The sequence below is a fragment of the Nomascus leucogenys genome, chromosome 2 (genome assembly GCF_006542625.1).
Source record: "Nomascus leucogenys isolate Asia chromosome 2, Asia_NLE_v1, whole genome shotgun sequence".
NCBI classification, from domain to species: domain Eukaryota; kingdom Metazoa; phylum Chordata; class Mammalia; order Primates; family Hylobatidae; genus Nomascus; species Nomascus leucogenys.
The window spans coordinates 35,627,972-35,644,492 of record NC_044382.1 but is presented as its reverse complement, the minus strand read 5'-3'; the positions used below and the strand labels follow the sequence as shown (position 1 = coordinate 35,644,492).

Sequence of the window (16,521 nt, the reverse complement as noted above, 5' to 3'; positions counted from 1 at the left end):
CTTCTTTCTGAAGAAATCAAAATGTTTTATGATGATTTCTAAGACCTAAAGGCTTACATAGGATTAAGTGGAAACAGCCCAGACTTTGAAGACTGTAGCCTACTGGAGTAGGGGAACCATGAGAAGAGCAAACGTCCAATTTTGTCTACCAGTAAAGGGTAGCAGACAAAGGATGACAGGACCAGAAGATGATAGACTACTTGGATAGAGGATTGATCATTCTGGGAGCTAGCAATACGGCTACTAATCACAATCCTGAGTCCCCAAAGAAGAAACACACAGATGGAAGCTCACCTCCTCCTCTGCTCCAGCCACCATCACCTTTGCCTGTTGGGATGCTTCAGGCAGGCTCTCCTAAGACTGGGGCTTGAGCCAGTAAGAGCTTTTGGATCTCAAAACAGAAGGGACTGTTAGAGATAGGATATGCACATAAAAAGCCGACATTAGCAGTTGTCTCTACCTTTTCATGTATATCTGGTTTTTTTTCTTTGAATTCTTAACATGTGCATGTATTACTTTCTCACTTAAAGAGAGAAAAAGATTAATTTGCATACACTATAATGTATTATTAGGAAATTCAAGAGTACATAGGTAACTTTCCTAATAGCTTCCTCCAAAATATCCTTCATTTTGTCTGCAACACAGTGATAGACTAGATGGCCCTTGGGACTCATCCAAGTGTGACATTTCTAAGACGTTCTCCCCTTATAACCACTGCTTCCAGTCTGTGTCTTCTGATTTTCTGAATTCATGTGATAGTAGGTTCAGGAGGAAATAACATTCATTCTGCTTTCCCCACGTGATGCCTTTTGTACATTGGATTGCTCCTTTAGTTTAGATCTCTTTTACTAAGCAGCAGTGGTCAAGGGACATGGTGGAGAGAAATGTACTGAGTTCTAAAGAAGAGTGTAAATGACGTCTCTGCGGCATATTCAGATGCCATCAGGAAGCTTCTGTAAGTGAGGGAAGCATCAGGAGGGAGGTGTGGAAATCAGCAGCACCTTCTGAAAATGGTGTAGCTTGGGAGGCTGTATTCAACTTAGTTTGGATTTTAAATGAATTAAAATGGATGTGCCCAAGTTATGAGCCTTGCCTCATCACTGCTATAAAAAGCCCTTTAGCCAGGCTGTAATTTGACTCTCCTCTCCAATATTACGCAATATTCCTATGGTTACAGAGCCCGAATAAGTGGAAGCTAATCATTAGTTTGCTAAATGTGGTTCATGGAACAGTTCACAACTCCCAGACTTGACAACTGCTGCTTGTTCAGTTTCATGTTCACTCTTCTTGGGTAGAAGTTGGTTTCTTCTTCAGAAAAATGTACAGTAACCTTTGTCTCACATCCAGGAACCATGCAGGATGGCAGCCCTCCATGTGTCTTAGGATGGGGAGGGAAAGAGGTCATGCAAAGCAGAGGTTTTTGATACATACTCTTCTGCAGGAAAAAGCCATTCAGGGAGTGCAAGATGACAAAGACACGAATTAAAGTGGCAGACATTTTGGATACTGGGAAAATCACATTTTGTGAACTTTTCAGAAATTTGCTGTGATAAAACCCTATGGAATTTACTGTTCTGTGGCCCCGGAAATAAAATTATGCTCGTTAGGTTCTTCCTTGTTTGTTTCATGTGAGAAGAAAGACTTCATTTTACTGCTCAGGGTCACCTACAAACATCATACAGGTACTTTGCCTTTGAGAGCCACGTGTTTCTGAGCTGGGGGCCCTTTCCTCTCTCATAACCCAGTATGTGTCAGGGGACACACGGAGAGCAGTAGATACCAGCTGAATTTGTGCCCCTACCTGGTGATGATAGGCTAAATCCTGAAGCCATTCATGAGTATTTGACCTCTTTCTATTTGGATGAAAATGGTTTCTTTCCCAGGAAATGGAAAATGTCTTCTGCCCACCTGTGACTTATTTTTTTCCAGCTGAAAGGCTGTTGGCCCTGCAGGAGGAACAGCTTTCTTCATTGATGCCCCAGAATTATTCTTGGAGACTGTTCAGAAAGATGCAGTCTGGTGGCTGCCTCCTTTTACCTGGTGCATCATTTAGATCTCTTTGCATTGTAAAAAGACAGAAAACCTGACCTCACCTGGCTTAAGGGGAAAAAGGAATTTACTGGCTCACGTGATAAGAAGGAGAGGCAAATACAAGGGTTCAGGATCCACCATTTCTGCTTATCTCGTCTCTGGGTTGTCGGACTTTCAGGCTCTGTGTGGTGGCACCTGGCAGTTACATAACCTCCTAGTGCAAGCCCAGCAAACAGCAAATATCTGTTCCTGACTCCTGGAGAGTTACTCTGATTGGGCAGGCTTAGGTCTTGGGCCATCCCTCATCCAGGCATTGAGTCCAGAGAGTTGATATGCTTTTGGCCAGTCTGTCCTGAATCTCATTCTCCACCCCTGGAAAAAGTAAGAAAAGGGTTGCTCTCCTACTCAAAATGAGGTGATATGCAGAAAAAAAAGGACTGGGAGCTGGTGGCAAAGAACTAGTCTTTAGCCAGTATGAGGGAGCTGGATTCTCCCTCCTGTGCTCTGTAAAGGACTCTGTGACCCTCCCACCAGTACGTGTATGACCTGGCCTGCCTCACCAGGGACAGGATGGGGATCTGTGAAGCAATTACACTCCCCAGCCTCTGCCTCTTCTTCTCTCCTTGTGTGCTACTCAGGAAGATTTTAAGAATTATCTCTCCTGTTCTTTTATCATACATGCTTGTTTAAAATATACTGATTTGTTTAAAAGTCCATGCAAGAAGACACAAAAGAAATTGTCAGAGCTGATATAGTTATGGTGGTTCTCATTGCACATTTGAGCTTAAAGCAATTTTTTTAAAAATACAAAAGTAATGGAATAAAATCATACCACAGTCCACCACTTTAACCCAACCACTAATTTAGAGTGTTTCCTTTCACCCTTGTTCATATAAAAAGTTCATAGAAAAAGTTTCTCACAAATATATCTTGTTTTTTTTTTTTATTTGACATTATATAATGCAGACATTTTCCATGTTGCTTTACAGTCACCGTTGTCCTATAAATTGGCGAGGTAATATTCCATCAGGTAGACATACGGTAATTCACTTAATCATTCTTCTATTGTTGGACATTTAGGTTGTCTCCCTTTTTTGTTGTTTTTTTTTCTGCTTTTACAAAGAAGAGTGTGTGCTGAACATTTCTGGGGTCTGTAACTTTTCTCGTGCCTTATCTTATTTTCTGAGGATAGACTGTGAGAAATGAGATTACTGGTTCAAAGGGTGTAAACATTTTTAAGACTATGATACATATTACCAAATTGCTTCTCAAAACTCTTGCATTTGTCTCTCCTGCTGCCAGCAGGATAGGAGAGGATCAGTTTCACTGCATTCTTGCCAGCAAGAGATATTGGAATTTTTAGACATTTTCCTAATTTAATAGGTAAAAAAAAAATACTTGTTGTTTTTGTTTTACTTTGCATTTCTCTAGTTACTAGCAAGATTGGATGTCTTTATGTGTGCTTATTTATTAGTTCCATTTTATGCTGTGCTTTATGTATTGTCTTTTCTTCGTTTTAGACCCCAAGACTGCTTCTGAGACAGAAACAGATATCTGTGCTGAATGGGAGATAAAGACCATCACTAGTGCTCTGAAGACCTACCTAAGGTAGGGACTTTCCATTTGCAAGGCAGAGTGCCAGCTAGTTATCATGCAATCAGGAAGAAAGCAGTTTTATTTTCAGACTGCAGAGAGCTGTCGGGTGGGTGTTTGAGATGTGGAAACAGCTTCTGTGTGGGTGCGTTTAGCTCAGCTGGTCAAACCAATTGTAAATCATCCATAGTTGATGGGTTGCCTCTGTGCAATGACACCATGAGTGATTTAGGGAACTTTGTTCTATATGAGAAGTATTGTGATAATTAGCCTTGAACAGAACCTAAAATGGAGTCTTCCCCGAAGCCCCTGAATAATCTGTTAAGAACACAAGGAATCATGAATCATATTCTGTTAAGAATGCATGATTACATACCTCATGTATTTTGATAGTTTCATACTTTACACAGAGTACATTGCTGACAATGGTTCTTAAAAATGAGAACTTAATGGAACTCCGTTTTGACTCCTTCCCTGACACTGGACAATATTATTTCCCTGGAGAGACTATTTTCCTTGTATCCTTTATATACGATATTACTGTACCATCTCTATGCCTCCTTTCATTATTAAAGGTTGGGTTATTGACCAGCTGCCCGCATCTTAGTTTCATGAATAGACCAAAATATTTATGCTGGACTTGAAGGACAGGAATACCATAGTTCTTATAAAAAAAGGTGGGACCTAGTCTTAAAAGGAGAGGAGAATGGTCATCAGAGATAGCGTTAAGTCTTTGTGCGGATTTTTTGAAGATGCAATTGGCTGGAAAGCAAAGGAAGGAGGCCACAGAAAAGGAATTGCTGATGTAGATTTTATTGGCTATTGGGTAATTAGGGTCAAGAGTAAGATATAATGTAAGTGTTAACTAAAACTAGGAGTCGAATTAAGGGACCAATGAGAATAAAATCTGAGCCAAGAATAATGTATAGTCCTATTGAGAAGTTTCTTATTTGAACTATCAGAAAAAAAACCTCAAGTTTATGGTTAAACATACTCATACCCCAGCAGGTAAAATTTGTTTATATCATACCTAATGTTAGGGGTTCTAGCATTCTGGAGCAATACTCCATAGTGAATTCACCACCAAACCCTACAAAAATCTTTCATAGTGTGTCTAGATGAATTGATTCTAACAACAAGCCGCTGGGAAGATCAAGAATTGCAAATATGTAGTTAGTTGCCTGTTTCTCAGACACATCTTAAAATGCTGTTGTTGATAGATGAGTCACTGACTGAAAAGGAAATCTCTTAGTTTGTGTTAGACTCTTGCATTCGCACTATTTTAGTGTTGACAATGAAACATAGTTGTATCTATTCCTTTAAGAAAGAGAGAGAATAAAAATTTGGGGTGAAATCTCAGAACCCTTGCAATAGGGAAACTACATTTTTATTGTTTCCCTGTGATCTTTGTCTTTGAGAAATGTAATACAGTTTGTCAGTCTCTAGGCTGTTATTTAGAGAGAATATGATTATTCTTATTATTAAGCTGACTAGCCTATCTCCTTTTCCTCCAGAATGCTTCCAGGACCACTCATGATGTACCAATTTCAAAGAAGTTTCATCAAAGCAGCAAGTAAGTCTTTTTTGTCTCAGTTTTAAGAGGAAGAGAATAGATTTTTCTATTTCAAAGAAGAGTCAGTATCCCAAAATAAATATTACCTAACCCTTCATATTCTGCACGTAAACTGGCCACATAACATACTCAGGAGATTCTAACACAGAATAAAAATGAAACAAATAGGGATTGCTAAGGGCCTTTCTACCACATTGAATTTACAGCAGAGGAGAGAAACTTCAGAAGTCTTTTTTTTTTTTTTTTTTTTTTTTTTTGAGGGGAGGAGGATGTTGGAGGGATAGAGAAAAACAAGTTTGCCTTTCTAGTTTTGATTATTGGAGTTCTAACTTCTTAGGTTTTTTCCAGCCTTTGAGTAGCATTTTGCAGAATGAATCAGACATTGCACATTACCTAAATTGAGCATTGGAAATGTTTCCCTGAATATGACACCATTTATATAACTTCACAGTCCTCTTTTCCATTATGTCTTCCATTTACAGCTTCTGATCATTCTTCAACTATATCATCCAGGTCCCTGGTGTCATATTACTGGTATTAAAATACATAGGGATTAGGTGCAAGCTACTCTAAGTATACTGGAATCTCTGGCTACATGGGTCAGGCCTCTTGTAAAGGGGCAGAAAGATTCTCTATCAGATTTAAATCTGGTGTGAATCTTCATAGTATTATTATGTCGATAACTTGTGCCTCTCCCGGGTTCCTTTCAGCCTTTGGAATTTATTTACTCTGGTAGCTACTACTGGCCTAATTCAATAGTACCTAATGTTCTGGTGTCCTTATCTACTCATAGTTGTCCCCTTAAAACAGGAAGGAGAAAGCCAGGAGCGAAGATGGTGTTTATGTCATTTCTTTCTAGAGAAATTACAAACCCATAGCAACCATTCTCTACTTAAACCTCACATCAGTTCTATAAATAGGGGTGATGAGTACCATCAATCTGTTTGCCAGAGTAACAAAGCCACTTACCTAGGTTCAACCAAGAGAATGTGACAAGCCATGATTTAGGTTACAAGTTGGCAGAAAGACTTGAATATTTTATCTGCCATTTCTTTCTTTCTAGCAGGCTGGTTGTCATATGTGACTTGAGAATACTGGACATTTCCTTTGATATCTTTGATGCTGTCTCGAGGTGTTATTTTGATATTTGAAACCCTTGCAATGTTGCTCATGTAAGATTTGTTTATCACTTTACAAGTGCATAAAGTTCCTTACTTCCTTGAAATGAAGTCTTCCCTCTAGGGAGCCAGCTACTCCTGAGTTTGTTCTCAGGAGCAGCTCTGGGTGTGCAGTTGACTGGCTGCATTTCATCACGTCATCATCTTGGCTTGGATTTTTTGATGACAATTTTTTTTGGCAACCCTGTTCCAGAAAGCACCATTAAAAGGACTTCCAGATCTAGTCACGCTGGCCACGCAGTATGCACACAAGACAGGATTGTAAATCTTTGAGAAATCCTTGGGCTGTTAGTGCTCATCCTTTGGTTTCCCTTGATTTTTCAACCTTAAAGTTGTTTAGCTGTGACACTGATAAAATATTACCTCCCTCCTTCCTTTGCAGAACTGGAGAACCAGGAGTCTCGGGTCTCTGAAATCCACAGCCTTGTTCATCGGCTCCCAGAGAAAAATCGGCAGATGTTACAGCTGCTCATGAACCACTTGGCAAAGTAGGTTTAAGACCAATTACTAGCCTTTTTCTTACCCCTGAAAGTTCTTATCTTAGCAGTGAAGCTGGTCTCAGTTCTGCTTTTGTTTCTCTCTCCCACTATTGCATCAGGTATGCTGGAGGCTTAGGAAAGAAATGTGTGAAATGTTCATTGCAGTGGAGAACAGCAGCAAATGCCAGATGGCCTTCCCAGAGGATGCTGGGGAAGTGCTCATCCAACCAGGCCACCAAGCAGAGTTTTCAGGGGGATTTTGCCTATGGTGATCAAGGGCAAATTGGAGTGTGTTGTCCATGATACCAGCTCACCACACAGAATTTTGTGGGATTAGATGTTCTTATGCTCATCAAGAACAAACAAAAATATGTTGTGGGTTTACAGAATTTGGGTTTTCAGTAAATAGGACTGGATTCTAGAGCTGACTCTGTTATTAACCTGCTGCTTAACCAGCCCTGAACAAACCGCTGAACTTTCTGTTCCTTAGTTTCCCCATCTGTCTAGTATGGATAATAGACTCCCCTTTTCCTACAAGGATCATTGATTTTTGAAGTTACATGCATTAAAGCCTTTGAAGAAGTATAAAGAATAAAGGAATTATTTTTGGCAAATACTCACTGGTCCTCTGAGATAATCAAAGCATTCAGTAGGGACCTGATTTTCTTGGAATGGTTTTGAATATTTGTGTATTTACTGTTCCTTGACCCTTTTACAAATGGCATTGCCAACTTCCCGTGCTGCATTCATCACTACTTGTGTGTGTGTTCTAACCTTCCATTGACTTTGATGGTATGTTCTTGATTGCAGACTGGAGCACAAGAAAAGAATGAGAGCATAACAGTTAACCTAAATTATTAAACCCTACATTCTACTGAACTGATGTGTTACAAATTTGGCCCTTATAGTCCATACTTTGCTATGCCTTTGGGGTATTTCTTGGGGATAAGTCGATATTCTTCTGAGGGAGATTGTAATGGTTAGTTTTCATCTTTCTGTCAAGCACTTGCTATTGTCTTTGGGGAAAAGAGTGATATATATCATGAAGATTTCCACCATTTCCTCATTTCCATCAAGAAGCCAAGAGTGTCTTGTGTGTTATTGGGAAGCAATTCGGCAAAGCCATGGTTGCTCCGTTATTGACCAACTTTTTTTCTTGGCTTGCCATATCAGAGCTGCTTGTTCAGGAGTACTTAGGAAGCATAGCAGATAACATGCAAGTTTACAGGAGAATGCCCTAAAGGTGTCAAAGAATCCCGATGAAGCATGTTTAAAATAATGGGAACTGGGCTTTAAAAAGTAACTCCAGATGCTCTGAGATGACAGTTTAGTACTGGTTCCACACAACCTAGAGTCAGGCGTTCGTTAAGCAGAGAAGCTGGTTTAGATCTTAGTTGCAAAACTTTGCAGACTTGAAGGACAAACACCAAGACATAGGAGGTTCCAGGTGCACCCTCCAGCCTAGTATGTGTGGGGATGCTCATGACTGCTTCATGGCCATCAGGTCTGAAAGAGGCCTTCAGTCCTGCAGAGAGCAGCTGGAGAAGGGTTAGGAACCATCTGAAAGCCATGGGCCTTTTCAAGCTGTGCAATTGGAAGGAGAGCTTAATTGAACTGTGAGAGACCAAAAGTGAAGGGTGACCCAGCAGAGCCAGTGTTGCATTTTTCCTACTTTTAAATTTCCTTTAGGATTGTTAGGATTCTTTAAAGAAGAAGAAAAAAGGATTTAAAAAACAAAACCAAACCCTTGAGGTAGATCTTGAACAGTTGAACTTGTTCATCTCCTGGTTGGATGACTCACTTTGTCCTCTTCCCCACCCTTTCCCCCTCCAGTCCCATTACATTCAGTCCATCCTTCTTACTAACCTAAGAGTTGTAAACTGGAATTTGCAAATCACAGTTGTGACCTTGACACTTCTTTGTTTTTTTGGTCTTCTAACCAATTTAAGGCAATTTTATTTTTGGAGTAGTTCACTTCATAGCATTTCTTGAGCATTGTCTTATCTGTGTAACTTGAAAATGCTTTTCTGTGGTTTTATGGCATTTTTTGATCATTTAATTATCAGAAATCTACCTGTAGACAAGCTCTCATGCTGTAATGTGAGTTGGTTAGAGCTAGTATTAGGCTATAGCAGACTCAAATTCTTAGCGTGCAGTGTTCTTGGTCTCCCAAGCCTCTATATTTAAAATGTCCCCGTGGAGAGGGATATGAATGAGCAGTGTTGAATCCAGTAAAGAGTATTTATTTAGGTCTGAAAAAATTCTTTGGCATCCAGAGGAGTTCTAAGATTCCACTTAAACTTTATATTCTCATTTACAGCACTGTCCTTATTTTAAAATCAAGCAGTAAGGGAAAGTTAACTTGGGACAAGAAGTTTGTCTAATTCCAGTTTTCTCAGGTTTAGACTTACCCTAGGCTACGCCTGAGCTATTGTTCCTCTAGGCTACTTACTTAATGGTCAGCTTCCTTCCTAAGTTTTGGTTTCAGGGCTGATTCTGCTGGAAAACTGATGTTTACTTCTCTTATTACCTACTGTTTGCCTTGTCCATCTCGGAATTCTGGTTCAAAGGCAAGCATTTTGTATTGTATATTTTTTAAAGTACTCTTTTGAAACTTTTTCCAAAACTGATTTCCCTTAGCCACAGAGGGAGATTTAAGGCATTTTATATTTAATCCCAGCTAAAAATTCATTCAGAGGGGAAAAAAAGTATTGGGTGGGGGGAAGGATAAAAACTCCAAACCTCTAAAGCAAATGATTACCAGGGTACATCCAAATCATAGAGATGTTGGATTTGTTTCAGACCTCAGAGGGAACATAAAAATTATAGGCAACCATGCACATATTTTTGTAGTTTCAGCTTAAATCTACTATGATAATTAGATGTTTTCTGTTTGAATCTTGGAATCTAGTATACAGTCTGGAGTCATGTGCCTCAAAGCATGGTTAGAATAACCTAGAGCGCTGGTTTCCATTGACATTTCTGGGCTCTGTGGGTCTACTCAGTCAGGCTCTCCGCCTGGGAATCTGCATTTCTGATTTATTTTGCAGGTAATTATTATGTGAACAGTGACCTAAGAACCACTGGCCCAGAGAATGGGCCATATGCAAGGATTTTCTAGGAGAGAGGAAAATGGTATTGAGAGGAATATGGATTGGGATGTAGGCGAATATTAGAATTAGAAAGAAGCAGCTCAAAGCAGTGAGTTCGAAAGGGAGATTTTATTGTTGTGATTAAATTAGCTTTTAAAAATCCAGTTTTGACTTTCCAAGTCTTTGCAATTTGACTTTGCATTGAGTTTTCAACAAATGTTTTTGTTTTAAAATCATGCAAAAGGCATTTTTACTTAAGAAAAAAATCATTCCCAGCTAGCTGTGGATCCTTGTGCCAATTTTTCTACCTCTTTGAGCCTCAGTTTTCTTTCTCTTCCAATTGTATAATTCTGTTATTTTTATCAGGTGGAGCAGGACACGAGAAAAGTATCCCACTCTTATAATCATAAGAGGAAATAAGAGTAGATGAGTAATAAAGACTAATTTCATGGTAATTTCCTAATGTTTACATATTATGACTCCAAGTATGTTCTATATCCCCACACATACCATTCGTAGTGGCTCATTGTAGATTTATTACGGTGTATGCAGTGAGGAAGGATTTCAAAGAACTCTTCATACATCAGGAGTAGATATTAAAAATACCTTTTCACAGCTGGTTTTCCCAAAATACTTATTGAGAAATAAACCTCAGTCTCTTTCCTTTTTTGGAGCAACTGTTCCTTTGTTGCAGGGGCGTTGGAGAGGCAGAGCACTGTCTTGCTTCCCCAGAGAGATATGATATCATTTAGGATGCTTTGAGCTGCAAGAAACAGAAAATCCAATTGAAAATGGCTTAAACAATAAGGAGATCTGTTGTGTCATGACACAGAATCTGTCCTGAGAGTTGGTTAGTTTCTCAGCTCATGAAGGACTCAGGTTATTTCCATGTTCCTGCTCAGCCAGCGTCTTGTGTTGGCCAGCTCCTCGCACAGTCCCAGCATACTGCATTGTGTCGTTGCATGTTAGTGCTTGTCCAGAAGCAGAAAAGGCATTATTTCTTCTCTGAGTCCCTTTTTAAGGGCTAGGATGATACTTTTCCCAGACAGCCTCCTGCACACTTTACGTCACATCTCATTGGTCCAGAGCAGTCATTGGGGACCATCACGATTATTTTCCATCCAACAGGATTTATCTGAACCACTTGTGGGAGGATTGGATATCAGAATAAAGGCAGAGCTTTGACAGAATAAAGACAGCCCACGGTGTCTACGGCAAGTAGTCTTGGTAAATCACATTCAACAGAGAGTATTAAGTCTATTGCATGGTGTGCTAACACAATCAAGATATATAGGACAAAAAAGACCAATTTTGGGAGGAGAGATGAGTACATCTGCATTGTGGGCACATAGGCACTAAATTACAAGATTTTAGCTGGTGGGAGGTAAGAGAGGGCAATGAAGAGGGCAAAACTGACTTTACTTCATTGCCTCTTGCTGATTCCCTATGTGTTCTTTTCATTATCCAATTGTCTAATGTTTATTTTGATCATCTGTTATATGTTGTGACTTTCCAAAATGGACAAAATTCTGTAGATCACTGGGATTATAAAGGAATATTGTGGGGAAAATGCTTGGCATACAAGTGAGACCTTATCAAAATATGTAGACTCTGTTGGCAGAAGTTATCAAGGATTGAGCATGTTGTAGCTTGGGTTTTTTTTTTTTTTTTTTGGTTACTGTGACTTGAGTCTGAGTACTTCCAGGCATCCCTGCAAATCAAAAAGGATGTATTCGTATTTCTTTAATGATCTAGAAACAGTGAATTGGGTTCATGTACAAATGCTTGTGGTTATAAAAAAAAGTCTTGCCAGGCATTGGCACCAAGGAGGATGAGCCCTAGTGGTTCAGTAGCATTCCTTGAACTTCTTAAGAAGGGTTCAAAATAAAAGGAAGTGAACATTAAGACAACGTAGCACGTTTTAGATACTCTAATATTCCTTCTTTCTCCATCCCAAGTCTAGAAGATAAGATTTAACTCACCAATGAGCTGTTAAACATGAGAAGAGCCAGTTATTCATTTGCCATCAAGACTAGTCCAAATAAAGTAGCCGTAGAATTTTACAAAACACATTTAAAGAAAACAGTATTTTGTGATGATGGCTTAGATGGAAAGCTCCTGTGAGTTTCTCTGGCTGCCTTCCCTCAGCCGTACACCCTGGCTCCAGAACCTTTGTTCTCTCTAGTAACCACTGAACACTGCAGTGCTGCCAGTGCAGAATTGCTTGGCTGCTGGGCCACTGGTGGTATGGCCTGATACCCCCACGCAGCCACATTGACCCCATTCTCCAGTCCCATCGGGCTTTTCCCTCACTGACTCCCACCGGGAACTCAGAGTTCTAGTGATTTTAACCCTTTTCTGTCTCTTGAATCTGTCTACTTTTCTCTGTCTCCATCAGTACTCCTGTAGTCCAAGCTGCCATTGTGTCTTTCCCACGCTGCTTGCGAAGGCCTCCTCCCTGTTGCTCTGGCTGGTGGAGCTCTGGCTCCTCTCCAGTCCGCAGAGTGCATGTTGTGCTTCCAGGGAACTTTGAAAACTGCAAATCTCAGCATGTGATTCCCCTGCTTAAAAAAACTTCAAAGGCAGCTTCCCCATTGCTCTTAAGATAAAACCCTGGAAATGGCCTCCAAAGCCCTGTCTGGACCAGATGTTTCTGGAATTTGCAGTTTCATCTTGTGTCTGTTTCTCGTGATCACCATCCTGTCCCTATTGCATGGCACACAATAGACACTCATTAATATTTGTTGGGCAAACACATGAAGAGTCTCTTGACCGCTCCTCAAATACCCACCTCCCTGCTCCATCTTTTTACCTTTTGCAATTCATTTTCTCCTGTCTGGAATGGCCCCTCCCCAGCCTCTGCCTGCCAAAGGCTACCTCATTCTTCTAGCATCAGCTCAAATGTCACTGCCAACAAGAATCCTTCCTGCCACAAGTGCCCTGTTGCTTTCCTGAGCTCCCACAGCCTTTGCTTGTTCCTCTCTTTTAGCATGTATCACATTCCACCTGATGGGACAGTTTGCCCAGGTAGGTATCTCTCCCTCCTGTGACATCTTAAGCTCTCAGGGGATGGGCAGTCTGTCTCCCTTGTCTTTGTTTCTTACCTGGAAGTTGCAAACGAAGCCCATGGCCAGAGCAGCCCACACATGTGTTTGGTGGTGGTGGTGTCTTACACAGTACTCTTTTGAAACTTTGAACAGGTTTGCAACATCTTTAAAGGGGCAATTTTACTTGAAAAATTCGTATCTCACCACTAACAATTGGCTGGAGCTGAGTAGAAGCCACACCCTATCCTCCAGGGTGTGCCTTCTCCAGTTTGCCTTAGTTCCTAACAGTCCCTGTTGTCTCTTGCTCCCGGCCTACTTCTTTCAGGTCTCCTACCTGTGTGGCCATGTTGTAGGTGTTTGGGTTTTCAATCCTTGCCTACCTATTGGCTTATGCCAAAAGAGGAGCTTGATATTTGGTGAATCACATAGATGAGCAAGCAGAAATGGGCTAAGGGAGTTACTTCCTTGACTGGCTCTTTTTTTTTTTTTTTTTTTCTCCTGAAAGATTTATTATTTCTGATAGATGGGAGGTCCATGAAAGAAGTGAGTGATACCGCTTCCTGGCCTATTTATGGGTATGGGGCAGGAAGAAGAGTGCATTTTTTTAAGACAAAGAATGGGATTCTCAAAGGACCTTCTCCAGCTATTTTTGGCAGAGTCAAAGGAAAATCTATTTAAAGGGACATTGCACAGAGTGCAACGACATATTTTAAAGCAAACAGACAACTTAGCACTTTAAATTAATGGAAATGGAGAGGAAGAAATCAGAGCTCAACATTATTTAGCCTCACCGCCAGACCTTTGCTTACTTTCAACCCAAGAATTTGTCTGTTCTGTGGCTTTGTAGCCTTTAGAGATAGGAGAAAGAAAGATATCAGTTCAGTTTAAATTTTTTGCCTTAAAAAACCCAACAAAATTTCTGAATTCAAGGAACTAAATCTTTCACATCACATGTAACGCCTATTCTGAAAGGGGAAATGCTTGACTTCAAGCTGTTAATGTTCAGCAGTCTTAGAGCTCCTTTGATTTGGGTCTCTTGTTTGTTTTGAGTTGTTCCACTTATGTTTGGATTTATTTTCTCAATAAATTTCCTGTTTTCTGATTCATCTCTTCCTTTTCTGAGTCCACGGAATCCCCTCCCAAATTAAGGGAGGAGTGGGAGGAAGGCACTCTGTTTTTCTTAGTTGCTGCCGCCTTTAATTTCGGGAGTATTATAAAAGTGAGAGAGTATCAGCAAACATGAACATGACTCAGTTTCTTCCTTGCTAATCCTTAGCAGAGCTTAGATTTCTTATACATTGGCCTTGGGAGCATGTTATTCATGAAATGCCTCTCTTTTTGGCTGAGTGGTGGTGGATAAATTGATTCGCTCACACTGTTTTGGGCACTGGAGTCCTCTCTTGCTGCATCCTCTTTGAATTGCATCGTGAGTGTTATCTGCGATACTTATGTTCTTACATTGACTGGTTACTCACCAGCTCTTCAGAACAATTGTGGCTGAAACATGGCAGCTGGCCGACTTCTACGTATATGAAGTTAATCTGTAGGGCATAAGAGCACAGTGGTTAAGAGAGAACATTCTGTAGCCAAACTGCCTGATTTTGATCTCATCTCTTATGTAACCTTGCATGTGAATTATTTCTCTTCTGCCTGAGTTTCCAAATCTGAAAAAGATGATAATAATTGTATCAGAAAGTTTTAACTTAGCACATCAGGTTTTCTTGGCTTCTCCTGTTTGTATTGCAGCCACCACTGAGATGACCACTTCTGTGTGGGCTCCGCCGCCCTTCCTGCAAGTGCAGCCTGGTAGCCTGGAGCCTCATGCCTGTGTTTCTTACCTCCCACCCTAGGGAGGCATGACACAAAATGGCATTCACACACAGATACGCTGGGACAAGGGGAAGTTAAAAAACTCTGAGGGGAAAACCTTTGGCCAGTGGGAGAAGGGAGCTGAGTATCTCAGAAGCAATTGTTCAACAGCCTCTTTGAAGATGGTCTCAAGAGATTGAGCAATTGTGTTAGTGCTTGAACCAGGTGGGGTGTAGCTTCTCTTCTCCGCCTCATTCCCTCAAGAATCCCCTGGTAAAGTAGTGTCAGGTAAGCCTTTATGTACAGTCGTGCGCCACATAACAACGTGTCTACCAACGATGAACCGCATATATGACAGTGGTCCCTTAAGATTATATCATGTTTTTACTCTATCATTTCTATGTTTAGCTATGTTTAGATGCACAGATACTTCCCATTGTGTCACAGTTGCCTACAGTGTTCAGTACAAACATGCTGTGCGGGTTTGTAGCTGAGGAGCAGTAGGCTATACCATAGAGCCTAGGTGTGCAGCAGGCTCGAACGTCTATCTGGGTTTGTGCAAATGCACTCTATGATCACACAGCAATGAAATTGCCTAACGACATATTTCTCAGCATATCTCCACTGTTAAGCGATGCATGACTGTACTTCAAGTCTCTTCTTTCTGGAAAACCTAAAGTAATACAATAATAGTGCCCACCCTTTTAGAGTTGTGCACATTAAATTAATCTACATAAAGTTCTTAGAAGAGTGCCTGGCACATAGTATACCTTCCATAAATGTTAATTTCTACAATCTGTTGGAGAAATCAGGGAATGGGAGAAAGAAGATGATAGAGCTGGTGCGGGAAATTGGGGCAATTGTTGAAACCAAAATAAGTCTTTCTTGCTGACTAGATGGGGCTTTCTTCATGGTTTTGTTATTGGCAAGCAAAACCCTTAGGGCTGGATGCTAAAAACATAGCACACACAGCTCTTGTCCACTTGGGAGATTTCTGTGTGTGCATGTGTTTATTTTTGCCTTGCTTGTGTTTTCTTGGCAGTTTGTGTGCATTTGGCCCAAAGGGCTGAGCATCTCTCCCTTCCTAGCAAAAGATGAGCCAGCACAGGGCCAGCTGGGAGAAAGAGCTGTTCATATCTGGTTTCAGGTCCTACCTTATTGCAAGTCTCACACTTCCCTGTAAATATCAGGGCTCTTCATGATTCAAATGCTCCGTGGAGTGGTGCACCTGTTTGAAGGAACAAGCCATGTGGGGCTGATTTCCATGGAGGTTACCTCCTCCTCCCCCTCCCTTGCCCCTCCCCCTCCCCCTCCCGCTTCTGCTGCTTGGTGTCGCAAGGCTGATTTCATCTCCAATGCAGCTGTCTTTGCTAGAGTTTAATAACTCTTAATTTCCTGGAGGGGGATGGCACGTTATATCATGAAGACTCATCTTCGTCTGCATGGTCTGGAAATTTCCACTCATCTTTGTGATCTTTGAGATGTTTCCCTTTGTGGGAGAGTCTGACTTTCCTTCTGTTTTACTCAGTTTGACTGCCCTCTCAGATGCCATTCCCAGATTAAACATGACCATCCACTGTGAAAACGGCCCTCTTGACCTTCCAGTTTTCCCCTGGGAGCAGCCTTCACATGGATTTCCTTCCCCGAGTTACTGAAATCTGTATTGAAGTATTAATCTATACTCTAAAGAAGGTCATGCCTGTATTCAGCTTCATTCTG

At 40.9% G+C, this 16,521-nt stretch overlaps 1 protein-coding gene across 6 annotated transcripts in view; it reads left to right on the top strand.

Annotated features, from left to right (window-relative positions):
* ARHGAP26 (Rho GTPase activating protein 26) overlaps positions 1 to 16,521 on the top strand; it is a 471,824-nt gene that overhangs the window by 291,298 nt on the left and 164,005 nt on the right. For all 6 annotated transcript variants that reach the window (XR_004033269.1, XM_030827217.1, XM_030827197.1 and 3 more), the window contains exons 15-17: positions 3,552 to 3,639; positions 5,139 to 5,197; positions 6,758 to 6,863. Coding sequence is in view for 5 of the 6 variants with exons in the window: in XM_030827217.1 (XP_030683077.1) it covers positions 3,552 to 3,639; positions 5,139 to 5,197; positions 6,758 to 6,863 (253 nt within the window). In the remaining variant the exon portion in view is untranslated. The remainder of the gene's footprint in view (positions 1 to 3,551; positions 3,640 to 5,138; positions 5,198 to 6,757; positions 6,864 to 16,521) is intronic.